The 23,590-nt window shown below is 48.1% G+C and overlaps 1 protein-coding gene across 6 annotated transcripts in view; it reads right to left on the reverse strand.

Annotated features, from left to right (window-relative positions):
* KIAA0895L (KIAA0895 like) overlaps nt 1-23,590 on the reverse strand; it is a 48,729-nt gene that overhangs the window by 4,954 nt on the left and 20,185 nt on the right. For all 6 annotated transcript variants that reach the window (XM_030581800.1, XM_030581798.1, XM_030581801.1 and 3 more), the window contains 3 exons: nt 9,381-9,513; nt 6,699-7,004; nt 3,536-3,633 (listed from right to left, as the gene is read on the reverse strand). In XM_030581800.1, the coding sequence (XP_030437660.1) occupies nt 3,536-3,633; nt 6,699-7,004; nt 9,381-9,513 (537 nt within the window). The remainder of the gene's footprint in view (nt 1-3,535; nt 3,634-6,698; nt 7,005-9,380; nt 9,514-23,590) is intronic.

Here is a 23,590-nt window from a genome sequence, read left to right on the forward strand (position 1 = left end):
AACCCCCTGCTCAAAGCAGGACCAATTCCCAATTAAATCATCCCAGCCAGGGCTTTGTCAAGTCAGGCCTTAAAAACCAATAACGAAGCAGATTCCACCACCTCCCTAGGGAACCCATCCCAGTGCTTCACCACCCTCCTAGTGAAACAGTGTTTCCTGATATCCAACCTAGACCTCACCCACTGCAACTTGAGACCATTGCTCCTTGTTCTGTCATCTGCCACCACTGAGAACAGCCAAGCTCCATCCTCTTTGGAACCCCACTTCAGGTAGTTGAAGGCTGCTATCAAATCCTCCCTCACTCTTCTCTTCTGCAGACCTAATAAGCCCAGTTCCCTCAGCCTCTCCTCGTAAATCATGTGCCCCAGCCCCCTAATAATTTTTGTTACCCTCCGCTGGACTCTCTCCAATTTGTCCACATCCTTTCTATAGTAGGGAGGACCAAAACTGGATGCAATACTCCAGATGTGGCCTCACCAGTGCCAAATAGAGGGGAATGATCACTTCCCTCGATCTGCTGCCAGTGCTCCTACTAATACAGCTCAATATGCTGTTGGCCTTCTTGGCAATGAGGGCACACTGCTGACTCATATCCAGCTTCTTGTCTAGTATAATCCCCAGGTCCTTTTCTGCAGAACTGCTGCTTAGCCAGTCAGTCCCCAGCCCGTAGCGATGCAGGGGATTCTTCCTTCCTAAGTGCATGACTCATAGACTCATAGACTTTAGGGTCAGAAGGGACCAATATGATCATCTAGTCTGATCTCCTACACAAAGCAGGCCACAGAATCCTACCCATCCACTTCTATAACAAACCCCTAACCTATGTCTGAGTTACTGAAGTCTTCAAATTGTGGTTTGAAGACCTCAAGCTGCAGAGAATCCACCAGCAAGTGACCCATGCCCCACGCTGCAGAGAAAGGCGAAAAACCTCCAGGGCCTCTGCCAATCTGCCCCGGAGGAAAATTCCTTCCCGACCCCAAATATGGCGATCAGCTAAACCTTGAGCATGCGGGCAAGACTCACCAGCCAGCACTTGTCCTTGTTGAACCTCATCTGATGTCTTTTGGCCCAATCCTCCAATTTGTCTAGGTCACTCTGGACCCTATCCCTACCCTCCAGCATATCTGCTCCTCCTCCCAGCTTAGTGTCGTCTGTGAACTTGCCAGGGGTGCAATCTATCCCATCATCCAGATCATTAATAGATGTTGAACAAAACCAGCCCCAGGACTGACTCCTCTTGCTACTGGCTGCCAACTAGACATCGAGTCGCTGATCACGACCCATTGAGCCCGACGATCTAGCCAGCTTTCTATCCACCTTATAGTCCATTCATTCAGCCCATACTTCTTTAACTTGCTGGCAAGAATACTGTGGGAGATGGTATCAAAAGCTTTGCTAAAGTCAAGATATATCACATCTACCGCTTTCCCCATACCCACAGAGTCAGTTATCTCATCACAGAAGGCAATGAGATTGGTCAGGCATGACTTGCCCCTGGTGAATCCATGTTGACTGTTCCTGGTCACCTTCCTCTCCTCCAAGTGCTTCAAAATGGATTCCTTGAGGACCTGATCCATGATTTTGCCAGGGACTGAAGTGAGGCTGACTGGTCAGTAGTTCCCTGGGTTCTCTTTCTTTCCTGCGGCACTATATTTGCCTTTTTCCAGTCGTTCGGGACCTCCCCCGATCACCATGAATTTTCAAAGATAATGGCCAATGGCTCTGCAATCACGTCAGCCAACTCCCTCAGCACCCTTGGGTGCATTAGATCTGGACCCATGGACTTGTGCATGTCCAGCTTTTCTAAATAGTCCTTGTCCTGTTCTTTCACTACTGAGGGCTGCTCACCTCCTCCCCATACTGTGTTGTCCGGTGCAGCAGTCTGGGAGCTGACCTTGACTGTGAAGACCGAGGCAAAAAAAGCATTGAGTACTTCAGCTTTTTCCACATCATGTGTCACTAGGCTGCCTCCTCCCCTCAGTAAGGGTCCCACACTTTCCCATACCACCTTCTTGTTGCTAACATACCTGTAGAAACCCTTCTTGTTACCCTTCACATCCCTTGCTAGCTGCAGCTCCAATTGTGCCTTGGCCTTCCTGATTACATCCCTGCATACAATATTTTTATATTTCTCCCTAGTCATCTGTCCAAATTTCCACTTCTTGTAAGCTTCCTTTTTGAGTTTAAGCTCACCGAAGCTTTCACTGTTAAGCCAAGTTGGTCGCCTGCCATATTTGCTATTTTTTCTGCACATTGGGATGGTTTGTTCCTGTGCCCTCAATAAGTCTTCTTTAAAATACAGCCAGCATTCCTGGACAACTTTTCCCCCCTCATATTAGCCTCCCAGGGGATCCTGCCCATCAGTTCTCTGAAGGAGACTAAGTCTCAAGTCCAGGGTCCATACTTTGCTACTACTCTCCTTTCTTCCTTTTGTGAGGATCCTGAACTCAACCATCTCATGGTCACTGCTGCCCAGGTTGCCACCCACTTCTACTTCCCCTACCAATTCTTCCCGGTTTGTGAGCAGCAGGTCAAGAGGAGCACAGCCCCTAGTTGGTTGCTCTAGTGCTTGCACCAGGAAGTTGTCCCCAACATTCTCCAAAAACTTCCTGGATTGTCTGTGTGTTGCTGTATTGCTCTCCCAGCAAATGTCAGGGTGATTGAAGTCCCCCATTAGAACCAGGGCCTGTGATCTGGAAACTTCAGTTAGTTGCTGGAAGAAAGCCTCGTGTACCTCATCCCTCTGGTCTGGTGGTCTATCGCACACGCCCACCACAACATCACCCTTGTTGCTCTTGCCTCTAGACTTAACCCAAAGACTCTGAATAGGCTCTCTTACATATAGTGCAACTCCTCCGCCTTTCCTCCCGTACCTGTCCTTCCTGAACAGTTTATACCATCCATGACAGTGCTCCAGTCATGTGAACTGCCCCACCAAGTCTCTCTTATTCCAATTACATCATAGTTCCTTGATTGTGCCAGGACTTCCAATTCTTCCTGCTTGTTTCCCAAGCTTCTTGCGTTCGTGTACATTCACCTGAGATAACTAGCCGATTGCCCTACTTTCTCAGTATGAATCAGGAGGCTTCCCGTCTTGCACCTTCCTCTTTGTGTTTCCTAACAGTATCCCACTTCCCCACTCCTACTAATATAGCCCAGAATGATGTTCGCATTTTCCCAGCAGTGTTACATTGTTGACTCCTATTCAGTTTGTGATCCACTATAATCCCCAGATCCCTTTCTCCAGTAATTTTCTATTTGGTATTTGTGCTAAATTCCATCATTTAAGAACAGGGTTAATGACCACAGCTGGGTTTTTCATGTTAATCTCCTGAGTATTTACACTAATCAAATAGCAAAGTTTACAATTACATCCCTGAGACCAAGGGGAAGAACCTTGGTTATCGCACTGGCTGGGGCTGTAAAAACACCACATAAATAATCTATAAACCGTGGCCCATCCTGCAGCAGAACCGTTCCCATGTACTGATTTCACATCAGGAAACAGGTTCTGTCCATCACTCCAGGCTGTTACCTTGCCCAGTGCTGCCAGCAACCGGAAGTCAATAGTCTGCCGATGCCTCAGGATGCGGAGAATTCCATCCAGATACACTTGATCCTTACTGAAACAGCCTGGAAGAGAGCAAGGAGGAAAAGTGGGAACCCAGCCACCTACCAACATGCTGGCTGCCATGGACTTAATTTTCATCCCACCCTGGTGCAAATCAACAGCATTTCAACAGATGTCAACTGGGGTGTGTTTGCACTTGGAGCGAGGGGTGCAGTGCCCAGCTCACACAGACAAGCCGTGCTGGCTCTCATCAGCTACAAGGATCATAGTGCAGCTGCAGTGGCACAGGCTGGCCCCCTCAGGTACAAACCCACCCAGGCCCCAAGTATGTACATGGGGCAGCTAGTGCTCCTGCGGCTACACTCCTGCTTGTAATGCGCTGGCTCGATGAGAACTACCGTGAGTACGTCTACACACGCTCAGCACTGCAGCCCTAGCTCCAAGTGCAGACATCCCTTAGAGTTAGACTAGAAAAGAGCTGGTGTAAGTGAGGTCAGAAGCAAGTCCAGTGGGCTGGGGTCAGTACTAGGACCAGCCGTCTCCAATATATTTATTACTGATCTGGAAAAGGGGGTGAAGAGTGAGGAGATGAAATCTGCTTAGGAGAAAATTAAAGCTCTCACTGTAAACTAGAAGGGTTTCCTGAGCCTGCTTGCAGGTTAGGAGGCTCTGAGAGAAGCTGTATGATCTGGTTTCTTCAGACCAGTGGTTCTCAACTTGTGGTCCAGGGACCCCTAGTGGTTCACAGACTATGGCTAAGATCTCCAAAAGGGTCCGCTCCTCCATTTGAAATTTTTAGGGGGTCTACAAATGAAAAAAGGTTGAAAACCACTGTTCTAGACTTTCTTTTATACTCCAGCTCAGCAGGTTTCTGTGGACAACACAAGCTTAAGCATAGTAAATGTCATTTTTCCCACCAACGTTAGGAAAACAGCCCTCTGTTTATCTATATCCTCTATAGCATACATGTAAAAATACTGCTCAAGTCTCTGAATGTATGTTGCAAAATCTTCCTTTTTTGCCCCCATTAAATTGGAAACTCTCCAGACTGCAGTAGGTAGCCATTTTATCTCTACTCTTCATCGTCCTCTTTTATTTTTCTTTCCTAAAGAAGCTGTCCCAGCGTTCTCTGTTACGTTCACGGCGCATGCGCGCACACACACATACGCACACACGCGCATAGAAGAAAACCAGACATACTCTTTCTGCAGGCTGCCATGTAGTGCTAGGTCATTTCTTAGACTATGTCTACACTTCGAGCTGAGGTGCAGCTTGAGGAGAGACAGGGTGCTAAAACCAGAGCGTAGCTGTGGCAGTGCAAGCTGCAGGACGGACCAGCCACCCCTAAGTATGTACCTGTCTGAAAGTCTGGCACATACTCAGCACGCCTAGCTCATGGCTACACTTGATTTTTAGTGCGCGAGCTGGGTGAGAGCTACCTCGAGCTGGGAATCACACCCCTAGCTGCACATGTAGAGGTACCCATAGAGTCCAGATCCCAAACCCAAAACAACCAAAAAAAACCCAGAGAGAGACGAAGCAGGCTGCTCCCTAAGAAAGAGAGAGGTCTAACTCACCCCATTTTGCTCTAGGCTGGCCTTCCACAGACTGATTGCTGCTATGCCCAGATCACACACTTCCCTACCGAGCCCCCTAGCCTGCAAGCAGGAGCAGGAAACCCATTATAATTTAAAGTGGTAGCGCTGGTAATGGTAACACAGTTTTCAATACCCCACAAGTGAAGCACTAGTAGAGGACTCTAATGTAGCAAATAAAGTCAGAACAAAATCCAAGGGCTGGAAGTTGAAACTAGATGAGGGTAATTAATTGGGGGAAGAGATAGCTCAGTGGTTTGAGCATTGGCCTGCTAAACCTAGGGTTGTGAGTTCAATCCTTGAGGGGGCCATTTAGGGATCTGGGGCAAAAATCTGTCTGGGGATTGGTCCTGCTTTGAGCAGGGGGTGGGACTAGTTACCTCCTGAGGTCCTTCCCAACCCTGATATTCTGTGATTAACCATTGAAAAAACTGACACAGAAGTGTGGTGGATTCAATGTCTCCTGGAGTCTTTCAACAAAGACAGGAGCAGCCGCTCAAAAGTCAGTGAAACCAACGGGAGTCAAGCATCTAAGTCCCTCTGAGTGATGGGGCTGCCACAGGGATCCCTGGTGACATTCTCCAGCTGTGTATGCAGGAGGGATGGTCAGTGACCCCTCCTGGCCCGAAAAGCATCAGCAGCGGCAGCACTCTTTGTAATCTCGGGATTTCGACAACCCTCTACAAGAGTTCTGCGTGTTAAGTGTAAGTATCTGTCTGACAAACACACAGGCTAGTTCCCCAAGCTGTGAGGCATGGGAATTGTTACTATCACCCAAGTTCAGGGCTCTGGCTACTGCAGCGCTGCCTTGGACCCTGCATAACGCTTCCTGGACAGACCCAGCTCTGCAAGAACTACAGCAAAAAAGCAAGGCTGAGGTGTCAGAGGAGTTGTGCACAGAGACTCCCTATCCCAGAGTCCATCTAGTCAGTTTCATAGTTACCCCTCTACAAGCAGCCAGTTTCTCTTCTGGCTCACGTGGGTCTCTCACAGCCAAATGACAGGGGCAGAACGGCTGGGCTAGGACCTGAGGCTATTTTTTAACTCATTTTTGCAGAGGACTTAAAGGGATAGTGTCACCTTCAAAGCTAGTCAGAGTGACACAAGAAAGGCAGAACTCTTCAGGTCAAACACTCCCCCCCGCCCCCGCCAGGGTGGCCCCTTCCCCAGCCATGTGAACTCAGCTTAGAAAGGAGGGGCTGGCAGGGGCCACCACGGATGCCACAGCCAGAGCAGGGCCCAGCTGTGACACCACGGCCTTGTACAGTTCTCATGCTGGAGCCTGTGCTAATGGGTGTCTGCACCATCCCCCTCCTGCCACCTGCCCTCCATGCTCACCCTCCCTTTCCTGCCAATCCCCACCTAAAACAGCAAATCCCCAGCCCTGCACAGCCACAGCAAGAGACCCTCCATGCTCTGATGAGGAACAGAGACTCATCCCTGGGCAGTAGCAGAACTTGGAGCAGACCCCAGCCTCCCAGTCCAGTCACCAAGTCCCATTCCCACCCACGGCAGTGGAGCCATCTGCCCACCTGGCTGTGAGGTGTCAGTCTGGCCTCGTTTTGCCCGCACGCAGTACTCCCACCGGACGAGGGCGTCCTGCACGTACTGCTCTAAGTGCTGGAAGAGCGCGCTGAAGGACATGTGAGTGGCCTGGTGGACAGTGTAGTAGAGCAGTGCTGCCCGCCACAGAAAGGGCTGCTTACGGAAGAGGACACTGTGCAGACTAGCCAGGCCTTCTTCTGTGGGGTTAGCAGGCTTCAGGCCGTACCGCTTACGGCCCTCCATGCTGTGCCAAGGCTGGCGGGCATTATTCACCCCACGGATGTAGTGAGTGCCTAGAGAAGACAAGAGAGAGAAATCAGTCACCTACAACCTATGTCTCACGCACCCTGTGCAAAGCTCCTGGGCAATGCCGCTGGGAAATCAGGCGCATTGGGGGGAAATCGTTCCCCACATTGATAAGGGACATGGCAAACTCCCCCTACCCCACAGCTGCTCTTTCAGCAGATAAAAGTCTAAGAAAAGCTGGTCTCTCTCACCAACAGAAGTTGGTCCAAGAGAAGGTATTACCTTCCCCCACCTTGTCTCTCTGACAAAACCTCTGCCATTTGATCTTCTCCCTCAGAGCTAAGGGGCACAGCAGTCACTAGCTGGTGGCAGGAGGGCTGGAACAATACTCAATTAATCCTTTGATATCTAAACTGTCCCCCAGGGCCAGATGGCTTCACTGATGAGATTAACAAACTTTTACAAAATCTAGGCTCCATGGTTCAATAACTAGAAATGAACAACCCTCACTCAGGCCTCTCTCTAGAGCAGTGCTTCTCAGCCAGGGATCTGGGGCCCCCTGGGAGGGCAGTGAGCAGGTTTCAGGGGCTCCGCCAAGCAGGGCCAGTGTTAGATGTACTGGGGCCCAGGGCAGAAAGCTGAAGAACCATTGTGCAGGGCTGAAGCCTGGTGCCCTGAGCCCTGCCACCTGGGGCTGAAGCTGAAGCCTGAGCAATGTAGCTCAGCAGGGCCCCCTGTGGTTTGGGGCACCGGCAATTACCCTGCATACTCTCCTCTAATGCTGGCTCTGGCTTTTATATGGCATTGGTGAGCCATGGAGTTTTTATAGCATGTTGGGGGAGGCCTCAGACAGAAAAAGGTTGAGAACCCCTGCTCTAGAGCCCCCACCACCACCACTTGCATTTGGGATGCCAAGGTGGCACTGGCACCCCTTCCAATGTGTGTCTTCTCCTTGCTTGTCAGGTTTCTCCTTGCCATCTCCCATCCTAGCCCTGAGAAAGCACCTCCTGGGAGGGGACACCTTTGTCTGGACCTTTCTGGCTGAGAGCTCTGAGTGGTCTTTCAGCGGGCACCGAATGAGGCAGGGTCCTATGGAAAAAGTAGCATGTGATCCTGTATCCTAATGCATATGCACAAGGAGACCAAAGGGAGGTTGGAAGGGGAACCCTAATTCTAGTGCTTCTGAAGGCTTGATTTTGCAACCCTGGTTTAACGAATCATAGAATATCAGGGTTGGAAGGGACTTCAGGAGATCATCTAGTCCAACCCCCTGCTCAAAGCAAGACCAATCCCCAGACAGACTTTTACCCCAGATCCCTAAATGGACCCCTCCCTCAAGGATTTAACTCACAACCCTGGGTTTAGCAGGCCAATGCTCCAATCACCGAGCCATCCCTCTCCTTGGGTGTAACTGTGTGTGACTATAGTGGTAGTGCTCCTACACTGCGCTACACCACCCTAGCACCATCCTGCCCTGTCCTAACACTACACTAACACCTTTTCAACTAATTCCAGCACTGGCGTTAACCCTCCCTCACAGCAGTGGGCATGGCCGAGGGTGCTTCAGCTCTTCCAGCCATCAGTGCCACCTGTTCAGTGCCACCCGGGGGGGCTCCTGCTCCCCAACAGACATGGCTTCGAAGAGGGCTCTGTGCTTGCCGCCAAGGGGCAACTCAAAGCTACTGACGATAAGAGGGAGGGAGGAGAAGAGCCAGAGGTGGTGAGGGGCTGCAGAGCCTGACCGGATCCAGTGCCAGGTCCCCTTCGAGCTGGCTCTGCACAATTGTGGGTTGAGGACTTGGCACTGCATGGAGAATTTTTCACGGTGGACATTTTTTTCATTGCAAAATGGCTCTTTCTTCTTCAAAGGCCTCTGTGTATCACAGAGGCCTTTGAAGAAGAGCGAGACATTTTGCAATGAAAAAAATGTCCACTGTGAAAAATTCTGAGCAGTTTTTCTTGGCGTCCTACCCCAGCCTGCTGCCCTAAACAACCCCCTCTATGCCTCCCTCCATAGGCATTCTCCATGAAGTGCCGAGTCCTCAACCCACAATTGTGCAGAGCCAGCTCCAAGGGGTCCTGGCACTGGATCCGGTCAGGCTCTGCAGCCCCTCACTACCTCTGGCTCTTCTCCTCCCTCCCTCTTATCGTCAGTAGCTTTGAGAGGTTGAGGTGCTCCCAGTTCAGGGTATTATTTCCAGTGTGGTTACCCCAGAGACCTATAGGGAAGGACAGCTGCCTCCCGGCTCTGTGACATGATAGGCTCCAGCCTCCTTCTGCCCACCTCACCCCACAAAGGCCATGCAACATGCTGCTCCATTTTATTCCCTTTCAACAGCAGGAGTGTTAGTTCCAGGCGAGTCCCTGCATGGCTCCACATCCCCGGCGCCCCGCACGGCCCATGCCTCCAGCCCGGCTCTGACCTATTTCGTGGCGCAGCATGCCCTCCAGCCAGTATTGCCGGGCTCCGGACAGGTTGATCGCCAGGGTGGGCCGGCTGTTCTCCACCATCATCACAGCTTGGGACAGGAGGTCCTCGGTCAGATGAACGACCACCTGGGGGCAGATGGAGAATAAGGGTCAGGATGATGGCATGGTCACAACTGGCAGCCCCATGCACACCTAGGTGATACTGTGCACTCCCAGGAGGACTATCAAAGTTTAAGTGGGCCATTATAAGACAAAAGCTTTGTTAACTGCCCAGTCCACTCATGGAGCCTCGTCCATTGGCTTTGAATGCTGGGAGCAGGAAACAGAAATAGTTGATGGGGAGATTTTTCATCTCTTTGCTGTTTGAACTCTCACAGGGCAAGAGAAGCCAAACTGAAGCCAGAGGTCCGCAGGGGCTCCCTCCTGGGTCTGCCCTGAAAGACACTTGGAATTGACAGATCACTACAATTCTGTCACTCTCAGAATCTAGATGATAACTCATTTCTTTGTGTTATTTTGCTTGCTTTAACCTGTAAGTAACTCATTTCTTTTTCCTAGTTAATAAACCTTTAGATAGTTTATTACAGGATTGGGACAGGCCTTGTCTTTGGTGTAAGATCTAGGTAGCAATTTATCTGGGCTAAGGGACTGGTCTCTTGGGACTGGAAGCAGCCTTAATATGGTGTAATTTTGGGTGTAAGTGACCATTTATCACTAAGTTCAGTTTGTCTGGGTGGCAAAATAGACTGGAGAGTCTCTCGGAACTGTCTGTGCCCCCATGGGAATACTGGTATGGTGATCCAGGAGTTCATGTTTGGTACTAGGTTGGTGAAATCTAATTATAAAACATACCACCAGTTTGGGGTGTCTGCCATGTTTTTCACAGTCTGCCCTGAGGTAGGCACTCACAGTTGTGAGCCACTCCAGGCAGCGTGACAACTTCTTCTTGGAGCAGTTAGTCCTGGAGCCCACAAGGGGGAAGGGGGGAGTTCTTGATTTAGTCCTGAGTGGCACAGGATCTGGTCCAAGAGGTGAACATAGCTGGAACTGCTCAGTAATAGCAACCACAATGTAATTAAACTTAACAGTCTTGTAGGGAGGAAATACCAAAGAAACCCAGCACAGTAGCACTGAACTTCAAAAAGGGGGACTACGCAAAAACAAAGAATCTAGTTAAATGGAAATTAAAAGGAACAGTCACAAGAGTGAAATCCTTGCAAGCTGCATGGAAACCTTTTAAAAACACATAAGAGAAGCTCAAACCACACCTCTATCTCGATATAACATGACCCGATACAACACGAATTTGGCTATAACGCGGTAAAACAGCGCTTCGGGGGGGCAGGGCTGTGCGTTCCAGCGGATCAAAACAAGTTCGATATAACACGGTTTCACCTATAACGCGGTGTGATTTTTTGGCTCCCGAGGACAGCATTCTATCGGGGTAGAGGTGTATATGTATAGCCCAAATAAAAACAAAACAGGAACAGGACCAAAAAATCTTCACCACTAGACAACAGAGTAAAAGAGGAGATTAGAGACAAAAGGACATCCTTTCAAAATTGGAAGTCAAATCTTACTGAGGAAAACAGAAAGGAACATAAACTCTGGAAAGTCAAGTGTAGGTATAACTAGGCAGGCCAAAAATAGAATTTGAAAAGCAACTAGCAAAAGACACAAAAACTAACAAATTTTTTAAGTATACCAGAAGCAGAAAGCCTGCCAGACAATCCATGGGGACACTGGATGACTGAGGTGCTAAAGGAGCACTCAAAGAAGACAAGGCCCTTGCAGAGAAGCTAAATGAATTCTTTATATCATTCTTCACAGCAGAGGCTGTGAGAAAGATTCCCATAACTGAGCCAATCTTTTTAGGTGACAAATCTGAGGAACTGTCCCAGATTGAAGCATCAATAGAGGAGGTTTGAGGAGAAATTAAACAGTAATAAATCACCAGGACCCGATTAAACTAGCTAGAGACATAAAGAGTAACAGGAAAACATTCTACAAATACATTAGAAGCAAGAGGAAGATCAAGGATAGGGTAGGCCCATTACTCAATGAGAGGGGAAAGACAATAACAGAAAACGTGGAAATGGCAGAAGAGCTAAATGACTTGTTTGTTTCAGTTTTTGCCAAAAAGGTTAGTAGCAATTGGACATCTAACATAGTGAATACCAGTGAAAGTAAGGTAGGATCTGAGGCTAAATTAGGGAAAGAGCAAGTTAAAAAAATTACTTAGACAAGTTAGATGTCTTTAAATCGGTAGGGCCTGATGAAATACATCCTTGAATACTCAAGGAGTTGACTGAGGAGGTAACTGAGCCAGCCACAGATTATCTTCAAAAACTCATGGAAGGCAGGCAAGATTCCAGGAGACTGGAAGAGGGCAAATATAGTGTCAATCTATAAAAAGAGGAATAAGGACAACCCAGGGAATTACAGACCAGTCAGCTTCACTTCAGTCCAGAATGATAATGGAGCAGATAATCAAGCAATCAATTTACAAATACCTAGAAGACAATAAGGTGATAAGTAACAGTCAGCATGGATTTGTCAGGAACAAATCACATCAAACCAAACTAATAGCTTTCTTTGACAGGTTGACAAGCTTTATGGATGCGGGGGGCAGGGGGTGAAGAGCAGTGGAACTGGCCACCAGTTCTTACTCAAGCTTTGCCAGTGGGGCTTGAATTCACAGTGGAATTCTGAAAGCTGGCATGGATTCTGGTATCACGGCATGGAAACCCCGCATTATAGTCCCTCTGCTGAATTCTTTTTTTGAGCTGCTTCTAGCTTACATCATTCTTCACTGACAACAGTCAAATCACCTGCTAGAATTCTCTCTTTTAAGACCAAGTCTTTTGGTCTTCGTTTTGCGGTGAGGAAGAGAGCTGTACCCTGGGGGACTGCCGTCTAGGTCCAAGTGCCCTGGACTTGGCTGCGTTACCTCAGGCAGCTTCCTTCCTCTCTTTTTTGTCCTCAGTTTTCTACTCTGCAAATGGAGGGTGATGACAAATCTATAAAGTACTCTGGGAGTTGGTAATGAAGTTTGCTATGTGCCATAAGCAGAAAGCGTCATTCAGTTTTTGCAGCAACAGAAACAGAATCTCCACAAAGGAGATTCTCAGAATGGGATTTGGGTCTTTCTAATCTTTAACGGCAGAAGTGCTTTTGTAGTTTTCAGGCGGTTTGTACCAGGTGCAACAGTGACAAGATGTTAGCTTCAGAACACATTTCTGTAATTCCGAAGCTGCTAAAACCGGCCGTCCCATTTTGGAGTCAAGAATTGTGACCAGTGATTCTGTGTCTGTGATTAAAGTAGAATTTCTCTCCTACAGAAACTCCTGGAATTTCCTCACTCCAAACAGAACGCCGTGCTACAACTGAGCACATTTTTTTATCGCTTGACTTGAAGTTCTGAAAGTGACTGGCTGGCCTTTTGGTCCCACCTGGACATCTAACTCTACTAGCACCTTTAAAAAAATGAGGCTATTGGTCTGCATCAAATGTCTTGTGACATTCTTCACTCTTATCCGTTCTGAACAACCACAGCGCCGGGTTTTAGTTTGTGGGATTTTTACTGTAGACAGGACAGAAGTAGTTTTCCAGTTAAGGAAGTAACCAGAGCTCACTAGGATCTCAGCAGTGACTTGTGACATTCTTAGTAACTATTTTCTCTGGTAGAGGCCTTAGGGGCTAAGCTCTATGACCCACTAGTGAAAAAAACCCTTCTTTCCTAGAAATAGAGACCCTTCAAACCACGGCGGCACAGGACTAGGTCTCTCAAATTAGCTGCCTCATTTACATCTCTAATAAGTATTTCATCCAGGCAGCCAGTGGAACTCTGTCACACTGGGTCCTTTCTGTGCGAAAACACAGCCAGAATGTTGGCTGCCTCATACGGCGGCCTGGTATAATGGCCAATCCATGATGAGAATGAATTACACGATTGCTAGATTCTTGTTTGTGCGCCATCTGCTGGTGAACTTGAAACAACCAGGTGGCCCATTCCTGCTCTCTCTGATAGGAGCAGCAGCATTGGCTCACCTGGCTTGGGGAACTTTTGTTCTAAGTCCAGCCAGAAGTTCCCAATTACCTTACAGTCCCCACAGCCAGAGACATGGCTAGCCTATACTGAAACGCTCTCTGCTGCCGCCCACTCCAAATATTCATAGCTGATTGGCAGGGCCGGCTCCAGGCACCAGCTCAGCAAGAAGGTGCTTGGGGCAACCAAAGGGAGGGGCGGCACGTCCCTCAGTCCCTCTGGGAGGGAAGGACCTGCCGCCAAATTGCCGCTGGAGAAGAAAGCGGCATGGTGGAGTTGCCACCGATCGCAGCTTTTTTTTTTCCCCCCTGCCGCTTTGGGTGGCAAAAACCCTGGAGCCGGCTCTGCTGACTGGGCACTTTGGCTCCCCAGCTCCTGGGTCAGAACTTACACAGGTTAACTTTGGCCCAGTGGTCTCAGCCTCATCGAAAGGTCACCACGGGGTAAACAGAGTGGCAGATCTAAGACGAACTTTCAATAGCGTATTTGCCTTTGCCTGATTTAAGCATAAGCCGCAATGATGGACCAGTTACAATGAACATAGTAATACTGTTCACCTTATTATTCCTCCTTTATCTTAATTTCCCCGCACACCTCCCACTTTTTTTTTTTTTTTTTTTTTTTTTTACAGTCTCCGGGCATGTGGAAATGACTTTTTGAGGCCTAACCCATGAACACGTGGGGTTGTTCCCTGTCCCAATGAACTATGCAGAGCGAAGGGGCAATGTGGGAATTGGCCCAAGTAGAGGATTTGGGTCTGTCCTCCCCAAGCAGCCATGTATGTACCAGTGCACGGCCCAACCTCACACAAGCAAAGAACTCCTCCTCCTCCAGTGCCCTCTGGCACTTGTGCCAGTGGCTACACCTAGAGGAAGGAAGTCCTCTGCTCATTCAGGTTTTGCTTCTGCTTTAATATTTCTTATTCACTGTGCGTCATGGTCCCAAACCTACGGATTCCCCTGCAGTAACACATCCCAGGCAGGGTCTGCCGCCTTGAGACCCACTTTTATCCGTACTGTCTTCCATCTCTCGTGGTCTCCTGTTTAGGAGCAATGAGGGCTGAGATGTGCAGGCTGATTTCCCATTGGCCTTGCCTGTGATGAGGCACCCACATGGCAGAACTTACTCTTGGGGACTTAGGGAGGAACATACCCTCATGGTACATTTATAAAGATTGGTTTGGGGACCGAAGATTTGTGGGTGATGCTCTGGGCTCTTGCTAATGTTTGTCTCTCCTATGCTCTTCTTTCTGGGGTCTGCAATGGAGGGGCTGCTCTCTGAAGCCTGCAGGCACATGGTATTTTAACACCTTCATAAAGGGCAAAGCAGTTTCTTGGGGAAAATGAGACTACCAAGTGTGACCCTAAGAGCCCCTCCCTGTCAACTAGCAAAGGGTTCACTGTTCTGTAACAGTAACTCCTGACAGGCTGTGACCATGCTGCCTGTGGGAGCCAGCTGAGGTCACTCAATTAGGGTAAACTGCAAACAAAACGGGGCAGACAAACCCCAAATGCTGGTGGATATTCCAATACTTAAATTTACCAAGCCAGCACAGAACAGCTTCTACAGTACCTCACTGGTTACTCAGAAGTTAAAACTATGCAGTTCCCTTAAACTGCCCAGCCTCAGGCCTCCATCCAGACACACGTCAGATATGATGATGATTCCTGAAAATCTTATCTCATCATATAAAATAAAAGGTTCTTCCAATCCCAAAGGGTCAGCCACATACCCAGATCCAATTATAACTTAGATCTTACCCAAAACACACCCCTAATGCCAATTCTTATTAACTAAGCCAAAATTTATTTAAAAGGAAAAGAGAGAGAGAGTTGGTTAAAAGATCAATATACATACAGATTTGAATTCAATTCTTGAGGTTCAGATACATAGTAGAGATGAGTATGTAGTTGCCAAAAGTTCTTTTAGAAATAGTCCATAGGGTACATCTAATGTCCCTGTTCAGGGTGACTCCAGTCAATGACTGGGGATCTCAATCCTTGTGGCTTAAGGTTTCCCCCTCTTGAAACCCAAAGCAGATCTGAGATGAAGCAGGATCGTGTCCCAGGATTTTAATACATTTTCTGCAGCCTTTTGGCCTGAGAAAACAATAGTCTTAATTTCCCTTCTCCTAAACATTATGGCAATTAGCACAGGATAATTTATCCATTAAACAGTTCAGATACAGGTTACCACAACCTTCAAAGAGACATATAGACAATAATACTGTTTCACTTAAGTATCTTTCTAAATGTCAATATTCCCTTTTTATCTTTGAATCAAAGCTATAGCAATAGACAAGACTTGTTTGCTTATATCACAAGACCTGAGCAAACTTCTAACTCTAACAATGCAGACTTGCATTTCAAAGCTCTATTCATTTATGTATCTTCCTAACCAGTTTCTAAAGTTCGGCCATGGGTCAGGTCACTCTGTGAGATAACTAACTCTTTCTGGCCCTGTCACCTTTCAATGAGATATTATATTAACCTCATAACATCACACAGGCCTCACAATCTCACCACCCCTAGCACATGGCTTACATAGTATTTATCCATACAGGTGGGGTCTTCAATAAAAGCCAGTGTCACATTGGTCATTAACATGGTTGTGACATATATGTACAAATACCATGTACAATGTTTTGTGTGCATGTGTGTATACCGAAAATATATTCCTAAGGAAGTCTGAATCAAGGAAGGATTGAGAAACAGGTTTCAGCCAGACAAAGGATATATGTTCACCTCTCTGCCTCAGGTTCCATGTAAATGAAGCACTGCAAGTCCCTTTACCCTGGGGACGAAACAATGAATTTTGGGGGTTATAAGGAGAAGGCAAAAGGACATCTCTTTATCCTGCACCGGAGGAAGGAATTGGACAGTGTGATCACATTCATGAAAACAGGATGCCAACCTGCCCTGGTTGAGAGCACTGTGAAGGACATACAAGTGAGGTAAGGCTCCTTTTAGACAAGTGGCTGTAAAAGTTAGGTTTGGTCTCTAGAAAGCATGTATGGGTTCTGCTTTATATATAACCTTTCTGTTTCCATTATCCTTACTCAGTATCTCTTAAATATTTGTCTTTGATAAAAAACTTGTTTTCACTATAAACATATCTCAGTGCTGTGATCTTATATAGGAGCTGATCCTCAGTTGACTCAAACAAGCTGGGATGTATGCTGTCCCATTGGGGATAGCAAACCTGATATTTCTGTGAGTAATCAGTGACAGGAGCTGGATATCACAAGGTAATGCTTCAAAAGGGTTCACCTACTGTTAAGGCAAAGTAAAGGGTGACACAGCCCCGAGATTGTGTCGGTGGCTAATGGGGTCAGGGAGCTGACATCCCTTTAAGCACAGGGGGATAACAAGGGGACTGACAGTCCTGAGAACTGGAAGAAAACATCACACTGAGGCCCTGGGAGCCACACGGATCAAGCACATTGTGTAAAGCCATTTTTCAGAGCATTGTCTTCCGCTCTTTGGGCTGGCTCCCCTTGACCAGCAGCTGTTTTACACTGTCCTAAGCTCCACTGATTGCAGTGGGGTCACAGCCCAGTACGGACTATGGGTGTGTTTGCCACAGGTTTCTCCAATACAGCCTGGCTCAGCCGAGTAAACGAGGGTTGGAGCTGTGAAAGCAGAATGAATTATATTGTAAAAATAGGAATAGATTAAAGAAATGTTGTACGTACCTTTAAGCAGAAATACGAAATGTTGAAATACAGGTGCCAGGAAAAGAAACATTAGGCATATACAATGGTGCTAATGGCGAAACATTAACAGAAGATCGGTAATAGTTAGTAAGGAAATAAGATATGCATGCCTAGCCCAGGTAAACTTATCAGATTCTGCTTCCTTTGTTATCTTGTTAAGTTCTCGCCCTTTTATCTGTATAAATAAGATAGTTTGTGTCTTGCATGGGGCTCACATGATCTGGGTGTTATTAGCAGACGCTGTGCTAATAAAACAGAGTGGCCTGACAAACTGTGAGTCCTCAGTCTAACTTTGACGGAGCTTTCAGCACAATAGTCCACATCTTTCTGCTCACGGAACCATTGCACACGTCAGACAGGGAAAGGAACTAGAGAGGCAAAGTTGTTACTTCAAGTAATGGCGATTTATTGGAAATCCCGTGTTGAACAAGCAATGGTTTGACATACACTGCAATACAAAGGGAATGATAACAGTAAAACATATTCTGATGAAAAGAACCGACAGCAAACCCACCAGGGTGTCCCAAAATGTCAGTGCTCAGTGACGCGCCAGGTGAACTCAGCACTTTGGGTTGCAGTGATGGCTGGAGCTGCAAGGCACTTACAGTTAAGGTTGCTGACCATTTCCATTAAAAATCCCCTCTTTCCACTGGTTTTATTTTGGGGTGAAGCTTCTCAGGTTGGAAAGTCAAAGCCTGCCATAGTCCTTAGTGAGAAGGGCCTTTCAGTTTTCCAGCAAAATATCAACTTCAGTTCAGCTGAGCGATGAGGCTGTAATGATACTTTGCACCTGCACTGCACCTACTCTATGAGTCTCTGTGTTTCATGCACATGCATGTGGAATTCCAAGTCCTACAAAAAACACTGTGAGCCAGGTTTCATTCAGTGGGCAAATGTTAACTGAATGAAATGGCACTTTGCCTTAACCAACAGGATATTTTGAGATGAATTCCGATCTTGGCTTGCTTTCTGAGTTCTTGTGTTGGTCTAACCCAGGAGTCAGCAACCTCTGGCACAGGGCTCACCAGGGTAAGCACCCTGGTGGGTTGGGCCAGTTTGTTTACTTACCACGTCAGCAGATTTGGCCAATCGTGGCACCCACTGGCCGCGGTTTGCTGTCCCAGGCCAATGGAGGCTGCGGGAAGCGGCGCGCGCCGAGGGATGCACTGTCTGCGGGTTCCCGCTGCCCCCATTGGCCTGGGATGGCGGACTGCGGCCAGTGGGAGCCGCGATTGGGCGAACCTGCCAACGAGGCAGGTAAACAAACTGGCCTGGCCCGCTGGGGGCGGGGAGGTTACCCTGGCGAGCCACATACCAGAGGTTGCCGACCCCTGGACTAGCCAAAGCATCTAAATAAAAGAACCTTAAGGTTACAAAGTGGAACACTCAAAAGTTTAGAAATGCCGGGAAGTTAAGGTTGCCCGAGTAACCTTAATTCTCACCCATGTATGCGTGTGCGTTACAGTACTACAATGCAGTCTTTAATTACATGATCACATGCTATTGTTTCCCACAGGATTGCTATCTCATTCAGTGAATAGGATGGATGGGGATCTGGGAATGAGGCAAGGGTCCCATAGATCCCTCACTTGTTCTAACCCAAATCTGTTACAGCAGGACAAATCTGAAGTAAACCCATTAAAGTCAATGAGCTTCAAATCTGCACCAGCCTCACTGAGAGAAGCATCTACTTCAGGAGTGCTGGCAGGAGAGTGTGCTGTCACAAGGCTGGGCTGCATGCCTTTAATAGAATAAAAACCATCCGTTGCGGAATGACAGAGTGAAGAATAGTGTCTGGAACCTGCAGAGAAAAGGGTTGATTTCAGTTTCGTTTGGCCACAAGTATTCTGTGTGCACCTCTGCTCTACTAAGTTATTTAAAAATAAATGTAGCAACTTCCTTCTTCCACTGTGCAATGTCCAACCTGCACATCGAAGCAGTGTCTCAGAACAGCACTTTAAGCATGTGCAATAGGACTTATTGTGTCCATAAGTGCTGCCTTCACTAGGGATGCTTTCCTGAATCGGGGCTTGAATGACCCCATGATTCAGCAGAAACAGCAGCATGTTGTTGTGCAGTTAAAGACTGCCTGATCCCCCACTGTCTTCATCATTGACACTTGTGCTAAATGGCTGTAAAACACTCCCACCGGGGGAGTGGACAGTTCTGATCTGACAACGTTTCACTCCACTTTGTATTTATTTTGCACACGTCTAAATGGTTAGACAAGGTGGAGGGCAGTGCAGGGTCAGAACCTTTATTAGAATGTCTATGCACAAGAGGACCGAGTTAAGGGTGCACGTGCAAACTTATTGTAGCTATTTCCTGATTTCTAAGGGATTCACTTTGCAATCTTAACATCATTTAACCAAGTTTCTGTCTGATAATCCAGTGTCCCATGCCAGGTCTGTGTGATGGTGACGGTGTGTTCCAGCTGGGGCTGAGGTCGAGGTAAGATCGGCCAGAGTTAAATGGAATGGAGCCAGAGGACACTGCATCACCGAGGTTGTTCTCCTGCTACCCATGCAGGGATGTCCCGGTTCAATGCCAGCAGCAGTGTCCTTCTAAGGAAACTTGGTGCCTGCAGTGCAGCTGTTGACTCTGATGCCAGACTCAGTCCTAGCCTGCTCTTCTGCCCAGCTGGTGTCCAGTGCACTGCCCAGACATACATCATATTTCTGACACTTATGATCCGCTGGTTTTGTAGGGGGAACGAGCATGACATTCTCTCATCAGCCTGCAGATCTCCATTGTCAGGCCATCAACAAATGAACACTTCTCTGCTGGCAGGGAGGGCTGGGCAAGGTGCACATGTGCTGTCTTGTCACTCGCAGTTGGCCGTGTATGAAGGAAACAAGGAGGACTGAATTTAGAGCATTAAATCCTGGGAACGTGCAGGAGAATACAAACTCCCAACCCAGGATCAAAGTTCTCCTGTTCTAACAAGAAGTGCTTTCCCCCGGCCGGGCAGTCTATGGTGGGACAAGAGCTCACCTCTGTGCCAGTCTTCTTTGCCTGCCGAACTCTCTATTGTTGGATGAGCAGCTGCAGTTCACACTTTTCCTGGATCAAAAAGCAGGACTCTTCCACAAAACGTAGGGCACCGCTGAAAATCCTCGTTATCTGAATGAGCCCAGGATGGCTCTGGCTGGGCTTGTGGGGAACAAGGAACCAATTTTTTTGACAAGTTCCCCATGTAGCTGGGCAAGTGGCTTTCCAGGGAATCAGGGAGCCTCAGCCACTTGCCCAGGGAGCCTGGGGTCGTGGCTCAAGGCAGCCCGCCAGAAGGACCCAGGATCCTGGGAGCCCTGTTGGCACCCGCAGCCGGCCAAGTGGGCTCCTGAGGAATGGGAAGACAATCTGTCAAAAACATTCTGCTGGAACATTTCTGATCAGCTCTAATACAAGAGATTGTGACTTATAATATTCAGTGTGACATATTTTCCACTTTCAAAGAACCCACCTTTGCGGGCTGCATCACAGGAAACGAAAAGATTTCTTTCTGAGTAGGAGAACAACCCTTCTTTGAATTTTTCCGTACAAACAGCAGGATACTCGTGGCCTTTACAACCCCGCTCTAGCTTAACCAACCCTTCTTCACACAGATGTGGTTCATGCAAACTATGGTGTTTAAATGGAACTTGTAAAGATAACTCATTACCTGCTTCGTGCCAGACTAGTCTGATACCTTTCTTTGATAACTGAGTTTTTAGACAAGGGAAATGCAGTAAATCTAATATAAAGCACTGACATGGCACCATGTGGGAAACTATTAGTTAAATTGGAGAAGATGGTGATTAGTACAGAATTGTGAGGTGACTAAGGAGCTGGCTAAAGGGGAGAACACAACAGGTTGTGCTGAAAAGTGAACTGTCAGACTGGAAGGAGGTTACGAAAGCTTATGCCCAAATAAATCTGTTAGTCTTTAAGGTGCCACTGGACTCCTCATTGTTTTTAAGGAACAGCTGGACAATCAGAGGCATTTGAGGGTGCAATATATACAGCTGAAACCACCTTGGTTACCGAACAGCACAAAGATACCTCCTTTGACCAAGGCACCAGGGGCTAAAGCCAAGAGTGAAGCATTCTCTGATACTTCATGTTCTGGATATGCAGCAAAGGGGTGGCTGCTACCTGTAAAGATGCGCGGGGGAGTTATTGACTGCTGAGGGCTAGAAACACAGGACACGATTCTAGATACTAACATGTCTGAGCGTATTTTGTCAGTAGTCCTGGCTGATCAGTCCCCAAGGGGGGAATCCCTATTTTCTGTAGACTGTACAGAACTGTCCCTGTCTCAGGCCTATATCCTGGAAAGTTTGGGCCACGTGAGATTTTTCCCAAGGTATCACAGAACAGTGGGAGGATCACACAAGTGTTAACAAAGCAGAACTGATAGAGTCACCAGCTCTCACAATTTCTTCGAGTGACGGGATTTCAGCCAGCCTGGAGCCAGTCGGCAATGCTGCAAAAGCTCCACTTCCTTATGAATTTCAGCCCTGTCTGAGAGAACCCCTCCTCTGACTGGTGCCTTCCCGACTGCCCCACCTTCTGGGCAGGAGCAGCCAATCAAGGCTGATACAGGAAGCAGCCAAGGATATTTCACCACCCCACCCTTCAGGAGCTGAGAGGAGGGTTGCAGCTCAGGTAGTGGCTGGAGTCCAAGTTTGCCCAGCTCTGAGCTCAGGTGGTTAGCCCATGCTGCAGTGTACAGCCTGCTATTTTTAGCATGCTGCCTTGAGCAGAGCTAGCTCGAGTCTGTCTACAGGGCCTTGGAGGCATGCTCCCAGCTGCAAGGTAGACACACCCAGTCAGTCCTGTCCTGTCCTTCGTACACCAACTGTCTCCATGGGCAAGGCCAGCACAATGCAGAATGGAACCTGACTGAAGCCACGTCAAAGACCACTTTAGCTGCATATCATAACAGTGCAGTACTCACCAGTATAGGCAGAGAGTTCCTTTGCTGCAGGGAGTGGGAGCAGCTAGAAGAGTCATGGACAGTCTCTATGAGCTCTTGCAACATCACCTCCGCCCTGAGCCAGAACAGAGCCAGATAGGGTCAGGATCTACGGCCTCAACTATCCTGAAGGAAGTCTTTAATACTCAGCATCAATTGTAAGGCAAAAAGACTTACCAGTGGAATGCTCCTCGATGTGCAGGAACCCGTGGTATTCTGCCTTCCCAGATCAGTATACCCCTTGATGCCCAGAGACCAGGGATAGAGGGAGGATGGGAGCTACGCCCTCACTGCTCTGGAAGCCACTACCACTGCTTGGCCCAAGCAGCCCATTAGGGTTCTCTGCAGTCAGCTTCTCACTGGTCAGGGCAGGGGTGGGGGAAGTGAGAAAGCTGGGCTGCTGCAAATGCTAATCTAGACACTGACAAGTGCGTGGTCCAGGATTTAGAGTGCTCTGGCTTAGTCTAGATTAGCATTTGCAAAGGTGTTAACTGCCAATCACCCTGAGTTCCAGCAGGCCCAAACTTCAGTTTAGACACAGCCTAGGTGGGGAGGAGCCCCCTTTGCAGCCCATTTGCAGTCCATCACTGTGGCGTCAGACCAGGCTGTTGGGTGAGCCTGAGCTCTGTTTCTAAGACACGATCAGTGGTGCTTCATCGACACGTCTGACTGTATATACTACTGCTATTGAATGCAGCTCCTCAGGAGACCCCAGAATTGCAGGCAGGGATCTGGCTGGGGACAGGCAGCTAGAGGACACTGAAATTGTGTCCACACTATATTAGTTCCCTGTTTCCTGGCTTTCAAGTATTTGAATTTTCACTACAACGTTCTGATCATGTTTTAAATTAAATGGTGTGGCTGAGATTCTGTGCTGCCACTGGTGGAGACCCAGCATGCCTGGCCCAGGCCAAAGGCAGGGCGGTCTCCTGATTCTGATCTGTTCTGGGAGCACTCTCCATCCCACCCCTGGTGTAACTCAGGCAACAATGGGGGTTTCTGTAAGTTATGGCAGCCTCCCAGGAATACCTCAGCAGGGTATAGCAATGGGCAACATGGCTCCACCCTGAGTCCACCCCAGCTGTTGGAGGGGTGCCAGTGTAGGGCTACCTAAGGCAGAGCAATCTGAACGGGGGGAATGGGGGGGGAGGGTGGGAGGAGGAGATACTCCACTGAGCCCCTGCGAGCTGTGTATGCATCCTACACCCTGCCAGAGTGGCATATAGGGCTGGAATCCCACAGGGTCTGTTCACAACCCTGTCCAATTCCACAGGGAAGGATAGTGGGATGCCAGAGAACTGAGCGATGTTGAGGCGCTCCTAAACTCTGCAGCTATGAAAACATACTACTTCAGTTAAAAACCCATCTTGACAAAAGGGACATGAGCTTGTGGAATCTCTGTTCTCATTTTCACCATCTGGAAGAAGGGGCTGAATGATACTTGCTTCCACTAGGTCAAATGGTGATTTTTACTTATTTATTT

Source organism: Gopherus evgoodei, chromosome 12, assembly GCF_007399415.2.
Source record: "Gopherus evgoodei ecotype Sinaloan lineage chromosome 12, rGopEvg1_v1.p, whole genome shotgun sequence".
NCBI lineage: Eukaryota > Metazoa > Chordata > Testudines > Testudinidae > Gopherus > Gopherus evgoodei.